We start from the raw sequence: 17,982 nt of genomic DNA, 5'->3' as shown, positions 1-17,982 counted from the left end.
TTCTGATACGACTGACTGACAACGGACTAGGGAAATTGAAGCTAGGGCTCCCTGCGGAAGCCCACGAACCTTGGCGGGTCCCAGCCTTCCCGCAACTCCTGACTGGGTCTCAACCAACAGCGAAAATGGCACCACGCATGGGGGCGGGGCCGGCGTCACACAGAGAGCTCCTATTGGTTAGGGGCGGCGCTGGCCGCCTTCGCAGCCCCTCCATTGGCCAGCTCCGTAAGGTGAGGAACCTGTGAGGGGACAAGTCGGAACGAAGGGTTTGTACGCAGCCAGAGAGCTAGCCTAGAGAGACCCCGGAGTCTGTGAGCGAGGCCGCCGCGACCACGCCGCTGGGTGAGTTTCCTCCGCCCGACCTGCCACTCCATCCCCTAGCTCTCAACTGCTAAACAGCTGGCCCTCGACGCCCGCGCTAGACCCTTCCTCCCTCCCTCTCCCCCCACCACCCCCAGCCCGGGTCCCATGCACGGACACCCATCGCCCACCCTACGCGCCTGCGCAAGACCCCCAGCTACGGCGCGGTTGCCGGGACGGCAGAAGATCTGCCTTCTCATTGGGCAGCTAGACCAGAGGCTTCTATTTCTAATTGGTGGTCTGTGTATTTCACCCTCGTTTTCCTGTTTAGAACTGCGCCCAAGACTCCTGCCTTCCGTTTTCCTCTTTCTCTTGCAGGTTAGTGGCGTTATGCACGATTTCAGGAAGGGTCTGGCTTTGCACACACTGAACCTGACGTTGTAGTTCGGATTAGTTTTCTCTCTTCTGTCCTGCGGATTCCAGGACTGTGGGAGAGGGAATAGCTTCCTGTTGAAAGTTGCTAGACCCTGACCCTTGCAGTGGAACCCAGCCTGGTCGCTGTGTCTCCTCAGCCAACTACGACCCTTGAGGAAGGGACCACACCCGGCCCTTGTACGTCCCCTATCAGGGCGTGACCAGTGAGAGCTGGGACCTAGTCTGTTTTTTTGTGTCCGCCCACCAGACTGTGACCAATGAGGGCTAGAACCTGACCCGGTTCCTGTGTCTTTCACGTCATGGGACTCTCTTGGAGGACTGGAACAGCCTTATAGTTGGGATTTTAAAACAGCATATAATTAGGCTATTTTTAATCCAGTCTGTTAACTGATAATTTTAGTCCATTTACACTTCTTGTGATAATAAATTATTTGGGTTTGATTTTATGATCTCATTCTGTGCTTTCTGTTTGCTCAGGTTTTTCTCTTTTTTTTTTTCTCCTTTCTACTTGCCCACATACAGCCATCAGCCTGCAAAGACATGACCACCAACGCCAGCCCCTTGCACCCATACTGGCCTCGGCACCTGAGGCTGGACAACTTTGTGCCTAATGACTGCCCCACTTGGCATCTCCTTGCGGGCCTCTTCTCCGTCTCTGGGGTCTTGGTTGTGACCACATGGCTGTTGTCAGGTCGTGCTGCAGTCGTCCCACTGGGGACTTGGCGGCGACTATCCCTGTGCTGGTTTGCAGTGTGTGGGTTCATTCACATGGTGATTGAGGGCTGGTTCAGCCTCTACCACGAAGACCTTCTTGGAGACCAAGCTTTCTTATCCCAACTCTGTGAGTCCTGAGTTCTTTGAGGGCTGTGGGAGGAAATTTTCTGGGCAGGGATTGGCTTAGATATTTATCCACCCACCAACTCTAACATTAATTTATTTAAAAAATATATTCAACTTTTTTGTTGAGTATCTGTTCATATGGGTCAAAAAAAAACATTTAAAGAGGTGTGCAGTGAAAATCTACCTTCTGTCCACCAAGTTTCTGTAATTATTAACCAATGTTAATAATTGCGTATGCTTTTTTCCAGGGCTTGCTTACACAAAATTATACAGATAAGCCTCAGTTTGCTATTTGTAAAAGAGGGATGGTAAAACCCAAAAATATGTAAGTCACTTAGAACAGTGCTAGCAGGGGTGCCTGGGTGGCACAGTGGGTTAAGCATCTGGCTCTTGCTTTCAGCTCAGGTCATGAGATGGAGCCCTGGACTCAGCATGGAGTCCATTTGAGATTACCTCCCTCTCCCACTGCCCCTCCTGCTCCTGTACACACGCTCTCTCTTTCAGATAAATAAATAAATCTTGAAAAAAGATTTTAAGAACTCTGTTGGCAGACAGTAGATGCCATAACTGCCCTTCATCATCATCATCATCGCTTTTTTTCCCTTCTGTGCAAATGGTAATATGGTATATACACCTCTGAACTTTGCTTTTTTTCAATGTGGTCACTCCTTATCAGTTCATAAAAAGCTTTTAAAGCATGGATGTTACAGAATTATTTGACTTGGCCAGTATTTTAGGGTATTTCCCTCTAATCTTTTTTTTAATCATTTTTATTTATTTAAGGGGCACCTGGGTGGCTCAGTGGGTTAAGCCTCTGCCTTTGGGCTCAGGTCGTGGTCTTGGGGTCCTGGGATTGAGCCCCACAATGGGCTCTCTGCTCAGCGGGGAGCCTGCCCCCCCCCCCCCGCCTGCCTCTCTGCCTCCTTATGATCTCTCTCCCTGGCAAATGAACAAATTAAAAAAAAAAGATTTGGGGGATACTGGGTGGCTCAGTGTTTTGAGCCTCTGCCTTCGGCTTGGATCATAGTCTCGGGGTCCTGGGATCGAGCCCCACATTGGGCTCTCTGCTTGGTGGGGAGCTTGCTTCTCCCTCTCTCTCTGCCTGCCTCTCTTGCTATTTGTGATCTCTCTCTCTCTGTGTCAAATAAATAAATAAAAATAAAAAAATAAAAAGAAGATTTTATTTATTTGAGAGAGAAAGAGAGAGAGAACAAGCAGCGGGAGAGGGAGAAGCAGACTCCCAACTGAGCAGGGAGCCCAACACAGGGCTCAATCTCAGGACCCTGAGATCATGACCTGAGGTGAAGGTAGAACTCAATGACTGAGCCACCCAGGTGGCCCCAGTCTTTTGCTATTATAAATAATATTCCTTTTGGGCCTCATGAATAAATTATTTTTATGCTATGTTTTTTTCAAAGATTTTATTTATTTATTAGAGAGCACCAGTGCACGAGCAGGGGGGAGGGGCAGAGGGAGAGGGAGAAACAGACTTTTCACTGAGCAGGGAGCCTGATGCAGAACTCAATCCCAGGACTCCAGGTTCATGACCTAAGCAAAAGGCAGATGCTTGACCAACAACCACCCAGGCACCCATAAAACTGCTATTCTTACATAACACTTGGATCTAACACAAGTCTGTGTGAAGATCCGCCTTTGTTTCTCTTGGGTAAATATGGAAGAGAAGAGTGGTAGATGTGTATTTAACTTTATGAAAAAACTGCCAAACTGTTTTTAAAAATGGCTATACCATTTTATTTTCCCACCAGCAGCATATGGGAGTTCTAGTTCCTCCACATCCTCGCCAACACTTGGATGGTCAGGTGTTTCTTTAGTTTTAGTCATAGTGGCTGCAAGTGATACTCATTATGGTTTTAATTTGCTTTTTCTTAGTAATTAATGAAGTTTGAACACATTTCATATGTTTATTGACCATTTTGGAATCCTGTTTTCTAAAGAACCTTTTCTTGTCTCCTGTCTATTTTTACATTGAGTGGTCTGTCTTTTTCTTATTAATTCTCTGCTCATTCCTTGATTCACTCATCTGTTCACCTTTGTGCTTGCTTGCTCACTCATGCGTGCTCTCTCTCTCTTTCTCTTATATTCACTGGCTACTTCACTCACCCCATCTCCTAGACTTCCTTTCTTCTATTCCGCATTTATTGGATACCAGACAGTCACAGCGTTACTTACTGTTCTGGGTCAGGTTGCACACATTATCTTGTATACATATGTTCACTCTAGAATCCAAACAGCTACCCCATTTCTCAGATGAGGAAACTGAGGCATGGAGAGGTTATGAAGCCCACCTTACATGGGCCCTCAACTCTCACACATCTGAATTCCTTTTCTTGCCTTTATTCTTCATGTATGTCTCTTACCTTCTTCAGGGAAGGAGTATGCCAAGGGAGACAGCCGATATATCCTGTAAGTGTTTGCCTCCATCAAGGGAGCCCTGCATTGATTTGGGGGTGGTGGTGAGTCGGGGAGCACTAATGGGGTGCCCTGTGGGTACAGCACAATGATGCCACTGCTCCCCAATCCTTTCTCCTCCCACAGGAGTGACAACTTCACGATATGCATGGAGACCATCACAGCTTGCCTTTGGGGACCACTCAGCCTATGGGTGGTGATCGCCTTTCTCCGCCAGCAGCCCCTCCGCTTTGTCTTACAGCTCGTGGTCTCTGTAGGTGAGGAGGGGGCCCACACTGGGTCCTAGAGGGGTTGATGGGGGATCCGCAGACACAGGGGGATCCCTACACAGAGCACCTCTCAGTTGTGTCCACCCAGGGCTGAGTCAGGCTGAATGACATCATCCTGAGGTTCTGGAACAGCCATGACCCTCTCAGTCTGTGTTCTCAGGTGGGAAAGGGTCATTTCCCCCTCCTCCTCTTTCATCACAATGTCTCCTGTGAAGGTTACATGAGGTGGCAGGAAGCCCCTGGATCCTCCAGGGTTAGGATTCTGAGCTCCCTTCATCTGGGCATTCAGTCCTCTTGTGTTCTTACACTGCTGGCTTTCTTTAGTTCTGGAATCCTGCACTGTCTTGAATTAAAGGTATTTTGAGCTTCCTTAAATTCTGGAGATAAGAACTCTCCTGAGTTGAGAAATTCTCAGCTTCTTATTTCTGGAATTCTCACTTTTCTAATTCCTCAAATTTTCAGCCATATGTTTTCAGATTTCTTAGCTCTCTAAATTTGAGAATCAGCTCTGAGACCTTGAATGATGACTTAGAAGATGCCTTGGAATAGCTTTTCCTCCTGACTGGGTTTCCTCTTCCCCTCTTACCTCCCACAGGTCAGATCTATGGGGATGTGCTCTATTTCCTAACAGAGCAGCGGGATGGATTCCAGCATGGGGAGCTGGGCCACCCGCTCTACTTCTGGTTTTACTTTGTCTTCTTGAACGGCCTGTGGCTGGTGCTGCCTGGAATCCTTGTGCTCGATTCTGTAAAGAAGCTTGCTCATGCCCAGAGCATGCTGGACACCAAAACCACAAAAGCCAAGAGCAAGCTGAATTAATAAGTAGTAGGCTGGGCTTGAACACTGGCTGACGAGGAACCCTCCACCAGGAAGAAGAGTCCAGTCCTGCAGGTTGGAGGGACAAAACAAATTAATCTGTCAAACTCGGGTTGATGGGTAAGCACCAGAAGGGCCAGAGGCAGGGGAAAGAAAGGAGCTGTGTGGAGCTACAGCCAGGAGCCACTGGGACAAAGGTACAGAAGAAACTAGAAGGGCCATGATGGTGGCAGTTTTTAAAATCAGGAAATAAAAGATCTTGACCCTAACACTGAGAGATCTTTAATTACTAACCCCAGAGATGTCCTATGACTGACCCCACAAGCCCCTCCCTCACTCATTTCAAGGACCACTGTTCTCTCAGCCATAGACCCCCCTCTGTCATCATCACTTAGGCTTCCAATCTATAACCTAACAAACCCCTTATCACTGACCCCACAGAGTCCCATGATGACTAATTAGATCCATGAGGCACCCATTATTTCTCTTAAGAAGTGATCATCCATTCACACCCTTGATGTTCTTTCCAGAGCACACTTTCTCATTTTTTGTAGAACTTTCCAAATCTAGAAGTTCTTCAATTTATTCAACCTCGTGTCTCCTGATCAGGTGCCCCATAGACACCCCATCAGTAACTTCACAGATCTTACTTCACTCACCTCAGACTCCCCCCATTAGTCACTCCAAAGACACCCATCAGTACCCTTAAGATCCCCATCACTCACCCTAGGGACCACAAAAACTCACAAGACCCATCACTCACTTCACATACCCCATGACTTACCCAGCAGACCTCTAGTCATATACCCTACAACCCCACAACTCAGCCCATAGACCCTCCCCATCATGGATAGCACAGACCCTCTCAAGTCACCCCACAAATCCCCTATCATTTACCCCATAGGCTGTCATTACTTATATTACAAACCCCCATAACTTGCCTTGCAGAATTTGTTACCTCATACCCCACAGGTCCCCAGTTAACCCACAGATCTTCTATCACTCACCCCACATCCTATCATCCTTCAGATCACCTATCATGTATCCACAGATTCTCATCATTCATCCCACGAATAACCTCTCACCCTATAGACCCACCCCCATCACTCCTCCCACAGTCTGTCATTAACCTCATAGACCTTGAGTCATAAAACAGATGGGTACTTGAGGAACTTTGAGGAGATGACAAAGAATGAAAAAAACTGCGGATACCTGTAGACTGGCTCCTGGTGACCTGAGCAGAACAGGACTTCAGTTCAAATCCTGGTTCTGCTCAAGCCTACAGTATAGATTTGGAGAAATGCCTGGCTGTTAAAGCCAAAGCCGAGCACAGCCACCTTCTGGCCATTGCATTTAACTCTCCGTGCCACTTACTATCCCTTTGATCTTGAGTGTGTTTCTCCTTGACCTTCAGTGCTCTCACATGTAAAATTCTCATAAGGGTACCTACCTCATTGGATTTTTATGCAGATTAAATGAATTAATATATGTAGAGCACCTGGCATACACTTTGTATTTGTTGAATGGAAGAATAAATAAATGAAAGAGAAAGTTCTCCCCAGGACTATGACAAGGACCTCCTTTTTTTATCACCTTGCTTCCAGTAAGCAGTCTTTCCAGCCAAGGCCCTCTCCACAACCAAGACAGACATCTGACCACATTATATCCCCATTTAAAACCTGGGCTCCAGTGCTGCCATCGGGATTGAACTCCAGAATCCAGGCTAGTGTTTTGCTCATCCCACCCTGTGATAATTGTAATGAGAAACAGACTCTCAAATTCCTAATTTCCTTCAGAAAATCCAGTGGACCCATAAGAAGTGTTAATTACTCAAGCACATGGATCAGAAGAAAAATGCCGAAAATCCTCTGGCTTACAAAAAAAAAATTCTCCCGGGGCGCCTGGGTGGCTCAGTGGGTTAAGCCGCTGCCTTCGGCTCAGGTCATGATCCCAGGGTTCTGGGATCGAGCCCCGCATCGGGCTCTCTGCTCAGCCGGGAGCCTGCTTCCTCCTCTCTCTGCCTGCCTCTCTACCTGCTTGTGATCTCTCTCTGTCAAATAAATAAATAAATAATCTTAAAAAAAAAAAAAATTCTCCAGTATTTATACCTTCTCAAAAATTGACATCCATGTAATAATAATACCGAGGAAACAATTACTTTAAAAGATACCAAAATAGGGTCTCCTGGGTGGTTCAGTTGGTTAAGTGTCTGCTGGGATCATGACCCCAGGGTCCAGGGGTCAAACCCTGAGTTGGGCTTCCTGCTCAGTAGGAAGTCCGCTTCCCACCACCCCCCACTACCCCTCCACCCCAGCTCGTACTCTATCACTCTCTCTCTAAAAAATAAATAAAGGGCGCCTGGGTGGCTCAGTAGGTTAAAGCCTCTGCCTTCAGCTCAGGTCATGATCCCAGGGTCCTGGGATCGAGCCCCATGTCGGGCTCTCTGCTCAGCAGGGAGCCTGCTTCTGCCTCTCTGCCTACTTGTGATCTCTGTCTGTCAAATAAATAGAATCTTTTTTAAAAAATGTTAAGAGTAGCATTCATACAATACTGCAACAATAACTGAAGTCCAGGCATCTTACAGGACTCCTTTGTTAGGAATTACGTTTGTAAGGGCAGTCTGATTTTGTCCAAACCAGATGGATATTCAGTGAAGTGAGAAGAATTTCTTCATGTATTTGGTGATTTGAGGAATCTAAAGTGTGTTCAATCCGCTGATATTTAGTAGACATACATTGTTTAATGACAGGACTGACCTCAACGTCTTGCAAGGATCAAATAAAATGAAGGCAAACTTAAAAAGCTAGGACCTCCAGAGAGCATAAAAATGAATTTTTTAGTAAATTATTTATTGAAATGCATCATGCGAGGGTGCCTGGGTGGCTCAGTCAGTTAAGCATCTGCCTTCAGCTCAGGTCCTGATCTGGGGTTCTGGGATGGAGCCCCACATAGGGCTCCCTGCTCAGGAGGGAATCCCCTTTTCCCTCTTTGTCTGCCCCTTCCCTGGCTTGTGCACACTCTCTCTCCTCTCTCTCTCAAATAAATAGAATCATATACATATATATATACATATATATGTATATGTGTATATATATATATATATATATACAAATCATGGAGACAAACTGCAAAAGTCATATATGTACATGGAAACTTTTTTGTGGAGATTTTATTTATTTGACAGAGATCACACGTAGGCCGGGGTTGGGGGGCGCTCCCTGCTGAGCAAAGAGGCCAATGTAGGGCTCGATCCCAGAACCCTGAGATCATGACCTGAGCCGAAGGCAGAGGCTTAACCCACCCAGGCGCCCCATGTAAACTATTTTTAAAAGATTCTGGAAAAGGGATTATTTTTCCATTCAGCAGACTCATTTGAAGCAAGGGCCACAGGTTTTTGAAATAGATGACATCATCTTTAAAGGCGAGGCAGGAGGCAACTCCAGGCGGGAGGTGGGGCCTGACGTCATTGCACGGCAGATTCTTTCCCTGCCCACTTCTCTCGCCCGAGTAGATCGTCACTGTAACACGTAGGTGAATCTGGAATTAAGCTGCCCAGACAACCAAACCGCTGGCGAAGAGAGGCGGGACCTCAGTAAGCGCCTGCGCACTGTTGGAAGTGAGGCACAATGCGCGGCTTCTGGGGGCGGGACACCTGGCAACAGCATTTTAAGCGCGTGCGCAGAGGCTATCTCCACCCTGTGCCTGGTGGGAGGGGCAGCGGGGGGGCAGGGTCTCACAGCGCCCTCTGCGCCTGCGCCGGGCCACAAGGTGGGGCCGCGGGCGCCCGAACTGTGGAGTGCGCACAGAGGTGGGGGGCAACGGTCAACCGTCGCCCCGAGGTGGGTGGCGGCGGGATGGCGTCGGCCTCTGGAGCCTCGGATTTGGTCGGCTCTGGAGCGCCCCCACCTGGCGGGGGAGCCCAAGCGGCGGCGGCTGAGGAGGAGGAGCGAGAGGTGGTACGGGTCCGAGTCAAGGTGAGGCTGACAGTTGGTCGGCCGGCCCTCCTGGGGTGCCCAGGGGAGGGGAAGGCGGTGATTCTCTCAGGCCGGAGGGCGGGACCCGAGATTTGGGGTGTTAACCTGAGGGGCGAAGCTTGAGGGCAGAGTGATAGTGGTGGGGACAGGGGTGGGGGAGTGGGGGCTGGACCTAGAAATGCTGGGCAGGCCCTGAGGACTTAGGGACTGAAAATGGAGGGGTAGTGGCCTGAGAAATGGATAGGTGGAGATCATGGGTAGAGAGGAGGGGCCATAGGGCTGGAGGAGGGGCCTTAAATAGTTGAGGGGGGGCTGTTGGTGTCTGAAAAGGAGGTGCTGAAGTCAATTAACATGTAGAGACATGTACCTATGTGCACATTTACAATCTCACCCGGGATGAGCTGACGTGCTTATCGGGAAGACAGCTAAATCAATGAGATGCTTTGGACTCTGGTGAATGTCGTAAGGAGATAACGAAAAAGCTTTTGAACTAGGGAGTTCCTTTAGCCAGGGTTGTAGCAGGTAGAAAGGTGTTGAAGGGGCAGAGACCCAGGTAAAAAAAGATACACCTACTCCGTATGTGTATCGGAGGAATAGTGGAAGCAGAGAGAAGAGCAAGGGCAAAGGCTGGGAGGTGGGGATAAGACTGGCATGTTCCTTTGGGTTCCCATATTGCTGGAGCAAGAGAGCAAGGGCAGGAGTGGGTAGGGGGTAAAACAATGAGGTAAAAGAGAAGCAGATTGGGAAGGGCCTCTGGCACGTGTTCTAAGAAAGCTGTTGCCATTGCTCTAGCAAGTGGTGATGGTGGCTCAGACTAGGGTGGTGGCACTGGTGTTGGTGAGAAAGTAGATTCTGGAAAGAAGTAAACAGGTCACCTCAGGGTAATACAGGAAGCTCTAAGGTAGAGGTTTGGGAATTCAGAAAAGAGATCATACCTGAGCTCTGGGTGAGCCGGTTGGAAGAAAGTGGGAAGGACTTTCCAGACGGGGGATCAGCACAAGCAAAGTCCCAGAGCCAGGATGTGTTCAAAGTAACTTCCAGCAGTTTGGTAGCACCAGAGTGTAAAGTTCAAAAAAGCTGACTGAAGAGAGGCTGGCCAGCGTCCTATAGGCCCACCTTTTGGGGACCCTGGGGTTGCCTCTGAAGAGATTTAAGCAGGGAAGTATCATAAGTAGATGTGCTAAATTGATGCAGCATTGAGTATTGATTTAATGGGAGCCAGACTGGACTTGGTGATCCTGACAACCATTGGAACAAAGAGGAAGAATTGGGTGCTTGGACCATTGCAATAGCCTCCTTCTCACTGGACTGCTGTTTTCTCCCTTACCCCCCACAGCCTGTTCTCTTAAGAGCAGCTGGAAGGATCCTGTTAAATCCTAAGTCAGATCACATCCCTCCTCTGCACAGAACCCTCCAAGTCTTACCCCTCACTCAGAGCAAAAACCAATGACCCAGAACTCCTGCTTCCATGTGCCCCTGCCCACAACTTGTCTGACCTTGCCTCCTATCCGTCACTCTGCCTGCTTCAGTGTGGTGATGTGGCCCCTGATGGCCCACTCTGTGTCTTATCTCCCCAGAAGTGTGAGAGCTTTTTGTCACCTGAGTTCCGCTCTTTCGCCGTCGACCCCCAGATCACCTCGCTTGATGTATTACAGCACATCCTCATCCGAGCCTTTGATTTGAATGGGTGAGTTATGGGATGCTGGGGGACCGACCATGGGGCCACTCACTTCAACAGTGGTTGTTTGGCTTTTTTGTTGTTGTTTGTTTGTTTCATTATTACAGATAATCCCACAGTGAACTGCCACATTTGCATATCCTAGAGTATTTGGGGAAATCTAGTCATAGGCTAAATTCCTAGCGGTGGTATTGCTGGACTAAAGGGTGTGTGCTTTTTAAAATTTCAACAGCTATTTCTAAAATGCTCTTCAGCTAGGTTTTTGCCAATTTATAATCTCCCCAGCAGCATATAAAATGCCTCTTTCCCTAAGAAACACTCACTGGTTACTCGAAAACATTGGAAAATTTGCTGACCTGATAGATAAAAAGTGGTGTCTCTTGTCATCTTGTGATGGTTATTTTGTTGTGATTGTTATTTTGGAGGAATACAAGCACATGGTAACAAATTCAGAGAGGATAAAAGTGATGTCTACTTGGGATGTTTCCATGGTTACAATAGTTAAACAACATTCTTCATCACAAGTATATCTGAAGAACAAATTCTTAGTTGTTGACTTTTTTGGGTAAACATTTTTTGCTGTGAAAAATAACAAACACACAGCTTGCTTTATTTTTTTATGCAGTAAGAAAGCTGTTTTCTTCCCTCTTCTATCCCTCAACTACTCTGTCACCCTCCCTAGAGGGGGCCAACATTTTAAGCTTTCAGTGTGCCCTCTAGATACCAGCGGGTGTGTATCTGTTTCTGTGTTTGTGTAACAAAGCAGAGGTACACTGTCTGACCTCAGACAGCCCAAAATCCTTGCCACTGTACCCAACACATAGTAGAGAGTTGTTCCACATCATCTCTGCCTTCCCTGACTTTTCGTGGAAACTGTCCCTGGGGCCTCCATGGCACTGGGAGCACTTGAGAGCTGCCACACTTCCTCTGTCCAGGAAGAAGAATTTTGGCATCAGCTACCTGGGCCGGGATCGGCTGGGGCAGGAAACTTACCTCTCACTCCTGTCTGACTGGGACCTCAGCACAGCCTTCGCCACTGCCTCCAAACCTTACTTGCAGCTGCGGGTAGACATTCGGCCCACGGAGGACAGTGAGTACCTGGCAGAGCCCTGGGGGCCCTGCTCTGGGACCCACCCTTTCCCCCATGGGATCACTCCACCCCTTGCAGTACACTCCCTCACAGTAGGCTTGAGAGGAAAAAGGTGTCTGAGGTCCATATCCTGGCTTGGCCACTGGGCCCCAATTTCTTTACCTGTAAAGTAGAAATAATAGTATCTTGGGGCCATGATGAGGATTAAACAGGGAAATTCATGTAAAATCCCTGGAATGATACATGGCTGCATAATGAATGTTCAAAAAATATTAGCTCTAGGGGCACCTGGGTGTCTCAGTCGGTTGAGCATCCAACTCTTGGTTTCAGCTCAGGTCATGATTTCAGGGTTGTGAGATCGAGCCCCATGTAGGGCTCTGTGCTCCCTGCAGAATCTGCTTGAGATTCTCTGTCTGTCTCTGTTTCTCTCCCTGCCCCTCTCCCTTTACCTCTCCCCCCAAATCTCTCTAAAATAAAAATATTAGGGGCTCCTGGGTGGCTCAGTGGGTTAAAGCCTCTGCCTTCAGCTCAGGTCATGGTCCCAGGGTCCTGGGGTCGAGCCCTGCATTGGGCTCTCTGCTCGACAGGGAGCCTGCTTCCTCCTCTCTCTCTGCCTGCCTCTCTGCCTGCTTATGATCTCTCTCTGTCAAATAAATAAATAAATAAAACCTTTAAAATAAATAAATAAATATATTAAAACAGTATTAGCTCTAACAATTTATCGTATTAGATTTACTATTATATAATCTAGTAATATAGGGTATAATTATATAATGCATCATAACAATAGAAATGTAGTATTGTATGTTTCTGTTATAATAACACATAACTATACAATGCTGGTTATAATAATGATGGTTGTATTCATTCATTCATTCATCCGGCGCTCATAATCATTTGTTTGCACTCATGCTCACTCATTCATTGTTCCCTTGATTCTCAGCCACTTCCTCTCTTATATTTGTTCCCTGACTCTTACCTGTGTTGGTCCCTGGGAGCACACAGATAAATTAAGACATGGGCCCAAAAATTTGATTACAAACCATATATTAGATGATAATATTGTCAGTGTTAAATGTCATGGGTATGGTAATGATATCACAGTTATTGAAGGAAGATCCCCTTGTTCTCAGGAAAAACACAGTTGAGTATTAAGGGGTAAAGTGTCATGATGTCTGCAAATAATTCAGCAAAAAGTAGTATGTATTTGGGCACCTGGGTGGCTTGGTCAGTTAAGTGGCCAGCTCTTGACTTCAGCTCAGGTCATGATCTCAGGGTCCTGTGGTCAAGCCTCATGTCAGGCTTTACGATCTGTGGGGAGTCTGCTCAAGCATTCTCTCTCCCTCTGCTCCTCTGTCTGTTCGCACGCTCTCTCTCTCTCTCTCTCTGAAATAAGTAAATACATCTTTTTATTTTTATTTTTTTTTTTTAAGATTTTTTTATTTGTTAGAGCACAAGCACAGGCAGACAGAGTGGCAGGCTAGAGGCAGAGGGAGAAGCAGGCTCCCTGCTGAGCAAGGAGCCTGATGTGGGACTCGATCCCAGGACGCTGGGATCATGACCTGAGCCGAAGGCAGCCGCTTAACCAACTGAGCCACCCAGGCGTCCCAGTAAATACATCTTTTTAAAAAATAATATGTATCTATACGGAGAGAGCAAGATGAAGCAAGTGTGGCGAAAAATGTGAATAGTTAGGCAAGCTAGTTGAAGGATGTATGGGTATTCAATGAAATCATCTTTTTAACTTTATTGTAGATTTGAAATTTATTTATTCATTCAACAGAGAGAGAAAGCATAAGCAGGGAGAGCAGCAGGCAGAGGGAGAGAGAGAAACAGGCTCCTCACTGAGGAGAGACCCCAATATGGGGCTCCATCCCAGCACCCTGGGATCATGACCAGAGCTGAAGGCAGATGTTTAACCAACTGAGCCACCCAGGCACCCTTGACGTTTTTTTAAAGTAAAATTTTGGGGGCTCCTGGGTGGCTCAGTTAAGCCTCTGCCTTTGGCTCAGGTTATGATCTTGTGGTTCCTAAGATCAAGCCCTGCCTTGGGCTCTGCACTCAGCGAGGAGTCTGCTTCTCCCTCTTCCTCTGCCCCTCGCCCTGTTCATGCTTGCTCTCTCTCTCCCTCTCTCTCTCTCAAACAAAAAAAATCTTGGGGCATCTGGGTGGCTCAGTCAGTTGAGCATCCAGCTTTTGGTTTCAGCTCTGGTGATGGTCTCATGGGTCATGGGATAGAGCCCAACGTCCATCTCCATATTCAGTGGGGAGAATGCTGGGAGGTTCTCTCCCTCTGTCCCTCCCTCCACTGTCTCTGTCTCTCTTTCTCTAAAATGAATAAATAAATCTTTTAAAAATAATAAGATCTTGGGGAGCCTGGGTGGCTCAGTGGGTTAAAGCCTCTGCCTTCAGCTTAGGCCATGATCTCAGGGTCCTGGGATTGAGCCCCACATCAGGCTTTCTGCTTGGCGGGGAGCTTGCTTCCTCCTCTCTCTCCACCTGCCTCTCTGACTACTTATGATCTCTGTCTGTCAAGTAAATAAATAAAATCTTTAACAAAAATAATAAAATCTTTAAAAATAAATAATAAAATAAAATAAAAAGTTGTGGAGTGAAAGACATGATGCCCTGTCTCAGGAAATTCACATACCCATTTGGGATGACTGAGGTTTTTTATGGATGTCCTAGTAACATATAAATAGCTAACATGTGTTGAACACTTAGAACCATTCTACACACATGATATTTATTCATTTGATTGTCAAAACAACCTTACAGGGTAGGCATGACAGTCATTCCTATGTTATAGTTGAGGAAACCAAGGCTCAGAGAGGGGAACAGGACTTGTGCATGTCACACAGACAGTAAGTGCAAGAGTAGGATTTGAACCCAGGTGGTGGCCAAACTAGCTCCAGATTCCTTGCTTTTAACCATTTGATTCTGTGAAATCGTAGGCTTGTTAAGATTGGCAGCCTTGAGAAAAAGAGCAAGAGGTGGAGAGAGGGACAGAAAAACTGGAGTCAGGGAGAAAGATAGTGACAGAAATGGGGAGAGGGACAAAAGGCAAAGGCAGAGCAGGTAGCCAGAGACAGGAACTTCTGCCAGATTAGCCCTGGGTGCTTAGCTCAATCACTTAACTAGTTCCTGAAGCTTTGGTTTCCTCACCTGCAAAATAGACACAGAAGCACTGTTTCTTTTTTTTTTTTTTAAAGATTTTATTTATTTATTTGACAGAGAGAGATCACAAGTAGGCAGAGAGGCAGGCAGAGAGAGAGGAAGGGAAGCAGGCTCCCTGCTGAGCAGAGAGCCCGATGCGGGACTCGATCCCAGTACCCCGAGATCATGACCCGAGCCGAAGGCAGCGGCCCAACCCACTGAGCCACCCAGGCGCCCCAGAAGCACTGTTTCAGTAAAGAAATCAAACCTGCGGGGCGCCTGGGTGGCTCAGTGGGTTAAAGCCTCTGCTTTTGGCTCAGGTCGTGATCCCAGGGTCCTGGGATCGAGCCCCGTGTCAGCCTCTCTGTTCAGCAGGGAACCTGCTTTCCTTCCTCTCTTTCTGCCTGCCTCTCTGCCTACTTGTGACCTCTGTCTGTCAAATAAATTAAAAAAAAAAAAGAAATCAAATCTGCACAGCTAATAAACATGAAGAAAACCCCAGCTGCATAAGAACTGAGAGGACTGCAGGGACGCCTGGGTGGCTCAGTTGGTTAAGCAGCTGCCTTCGGCTCAGGTCATGATCCCAGCGTCCTGGGATCGAGTCCCACATCGGGCTCTTTGCTCCGCAGGGAGCCAACTTCTCCCTCTGACTCTGCCTTCCACTCTGTCTGCCTGTGCTCGCTCTCACTCTCTCTCTCTTACAAATAAATAAATAAAATCTTAAAAAAAATTAAATAAGTAAAAAGAACTGAGAGAGATGCAAATAAAGCAGAGAGACGGACCCTTCTCAATTTGGCAAAAAGACATTTAAACATTTTTTTGTTTAGAGAATCAACTTTTCAGTTATTGATGAGTCCGTTCTTTTCCTACTGTTGTCTCCTTTACCACATTCCTGCATTTGGTAAACAGACCTGTTTCTGCATTCCTGGTCTTCTTACAGTTGATCTCTTTGTTATTTTTTTCTAAGATCTTATTTATTTGACAGTAACACTGTGAGAGAGGGAGCACAAGCAGGGGCAGTGGGAGTGGGAGAAGCAGGCTTCCCACTGAGCAGGGGACCTGATATAGGGCTTGATCCCAGAACTCTGGGATCATGATCTGAGCCAAAGGCAGACGCTTAACAGACTGAGCCACCCAGGTTCCCCACACTGTGCCTAATCTTGATCCCCTACCCTTTTGCCTTGCAGGAACCACTTTGATTAGCTTGATGTGTAATTTTGCAGCTCCTTTACTTATTCATACACATACACACATATTTATCCACATATAAACATAAGTATATTCCTGTTTGTACACATATACAAATGGTATGTGTTTGACACGAATGGTCTCAAACTGTATGTTTATAAGTATCCAATAGATGGGGCTCTTATTAGAAATATTATTAATGACGTTCTTGTGACCATGTTCATGACTGTGAAAGCAACAAGCATGTTGTGACAACTTGGAAGGCCAGTCCGTCTTTCCGGTAAGAAGTCTGTTTCTGCCACCTCTACAAAGGGAAGATTAGCAAGCCTAAGGCCTTCCACCAATTTGTGCAGTTGTGATATGAATCCTCTTTCTGTCATATGGACTGCAAATATTTTTTCCCAGGTTATATTTTGTTTTATGGCTTTGCTTACAGTGTCCTTTTTTGTCCTACTGAAAACTAAAATTTGTATGCAGTCTTATACATAATACCTATCTCTTCCTTTATGATTTCTGAGTATCTCCCCTTACTTTGGAACATCTTCCCCATCCCCAAGCTTATAGAAATATTCTATGTTTTCTTCTAAGGTGCTTGTTATTTTCTTTTTTTTTTTACATTTAAATCTCTACTCTGTGAACATTATAATAAGTACACCTGGTTCTTTTAAAAAAATGCCAGATAGGGGCGCCTGGGTGGCTCAGTGGGTTAAGCCGCTGCCTTCGGCTCAGGTCATGATCTCAGGGTCCTGGGATCGAGTCCCACATCGGGCTCTCTGCTCAGCAGAGAGCCTGCTTCCCTCTCTCTCTTTCTCTCTGCCTGCCTCTCCATCTACTTGTGATCTCTCTCTGTCAAATAAATAAATAAAATCTTTTAAAAAAATGCCAGATAAACTGTCAGTTATGCCAGCATCATTTATTAAAGAACCACCATGTTTACACTGATTTGAAATGACACTTTTATCATATACTGAGTTCCCATGTGTACTTGGCATTTATTTCTGGGCTGTTTACCGCATTCCACCAGTTGGCTCTATTTGTCTATTGCTGTGCTAACACCATATTTTTATCACAGTGGTTGTGTGGTTAATTTTAATAAGGCAAGCATTGCCATCCTCCCACTGTTCTTTTTCTTGGCTCTTCTTTTTCTTAACTGTTCTTAAATGTGAATTCTTCCATATGATCCTTAAAATAATTTTTATCCAGTTCCGGAAAAACCCCATTAGATTTCTGATTGGCATTGCACAGAATTTATATATTAATTTAGGGTTTGGGAAGTTTGACAGTTTTATCAGAAAATGTAGTACACACAGCATCTATTACATAATAGCACAAGCAGGGCCTGGGACAGCACCCCATAATGAAACATTTGGATGCTTCTCCAGGGAAATGTGTACTCATTCACACTTAGTAGGTTATATAAAGACTAAGTATAGTCTTATGGCAGTTCAGATCAGGCACTGCCACTGGATGTTTGTGCTTGTAGAAATCCTTTGCCATTCTATTCATGGGTTCTTTCTTTTTTTAATCAATGTAGAATGTCTTTTCCTGTAATACTTCTGGCCTTGAGCAGTGCTCTTCCTGACATTCACATGGCTGTGCTCGCTTTCTGTTTGTTGGTGTTTGCCAGGAATACCTTTAGGTTTCTTCAACTTCCAGCCTTTCTTTGTCACTTAGTTTTAGGTATGTCTCTCACAAAAACCCTATACCAGGATTTATGTTTCCTTAAGCAATTGACAGTGAAATCTTTCTCCTTGCAGTCTCTCCCCCCTCCCAGGCCCTTGAAATGGAAGCTTTGAAACACTTTTT

General features: G+C 46.4%; 2 protein-coding genes across 5 annotated transcripts in view; both read left to right on the top strand.

The window, feature by feature from the left end:
* Window positions 1-209: 209 nt before the first annotated feature.
* On the top strand, window positions 210-6,654 carry EBP (EBP cholestenol delta-isomerase). 2 transcript variants are annotated; one of them, XM_059385342.1, is made up of 6 exons: window positions 210-342; window positions 632-678; window positions 1,258-1,576; window positions 3,963-3,999; window positions 4,132-4,262; window positions 4,870-6,654. In XM_059385342.1, the coding sequence occupies exons 3-6, from the start codon at window positions 1,276-1,278 to the stop codon at window positions 5,091-5,093; spliced, it is 693 nt and encodes a 230-aa protein (XP_059241325.1). In that variant the 5' UTR covers window positions 210-342; window positions 632-678; window positions 1,258-1,275; the 3' UTR covers window positions 5,094-6,654. The 2 variants fall into 2 exon arrangements, with proteins under 2 accessions (XP_059241325.1, XP_059241326.1); XM_059385343.1 differs by lacking the exon at window positions 632-678.
* Window positions 6,655-8,833: 2,179 nt separating this feature from the next.
* Window positions 8,834-17,982, top strand: part of TBC1D25 (TBC1 domain family member 25) — a 14,173-nt gene continuing 5,024 nt past the window's right edge. Inside the window, exons 1-3 of one of the 3 annotated variants that reach the window (XM_059385408.1) lie at window positions 8,834-9,064; window positions 10,642-10,751; window positions 11,678-11,832. In XM_059385408.1, the coding sequence (XP_059241391.1) occupies window positions 8,945-9,064; window positions 10,642-10,751; window positions 11,678-11,832 (385 nt within the window). In that variant the 5' untranslated portion in view covers window positions 8,834-8,944. Of the gene's footprint in view, window positions 9,065-9,487; window positions 9,518-10,641; window positions 10,752-11,677; window positions 11,833-17,982 lie in introns of those variants that run through there. The other 2 variants (XM_059385405.1, XM_059385406.1) reach the window with 2 other exon arrangements.

This window comes from Mustela nigripes, chromosome X (assembly GCF_022355385.1).
Source record: "Mustela nigripes isolate SB6536 chromosome X, MUSNIG.SB6536, whole genome shotgun sequence".
NCBI lineage: Eukaryota > Metazoa > Chordata > Mammalia > Carnivora > Mustelidae > Mustela > Mustela nigripes.
Note: the sequence above shows the minus strand (reverse complement) of the source record. Positions and strands in the feature narration are given on the sequence as shown.

Coding starts and splice junctions, on each gene's coding strand:
- EBP (XM_059385343.1), top strand. CDS start 1,276: ATGACCACCAACGCCAGCCCCTTGCACCCATACTGGCCTCGGCACCTG. Junction 4,000..4,131: donor GGAGACAGCCGATATATCCT/GTAAGTGTTTGC, acceptor CTCCTCCCACAG/GAGTGACAACTTCACGATAT. Junction 4,263..4,869: donor ACAGCTCGTGGTCTCTGTAG/GTGAGGAGGGGG, acceptor TACCTCCCACAG/GTCAGATCTATGGGGATGTG.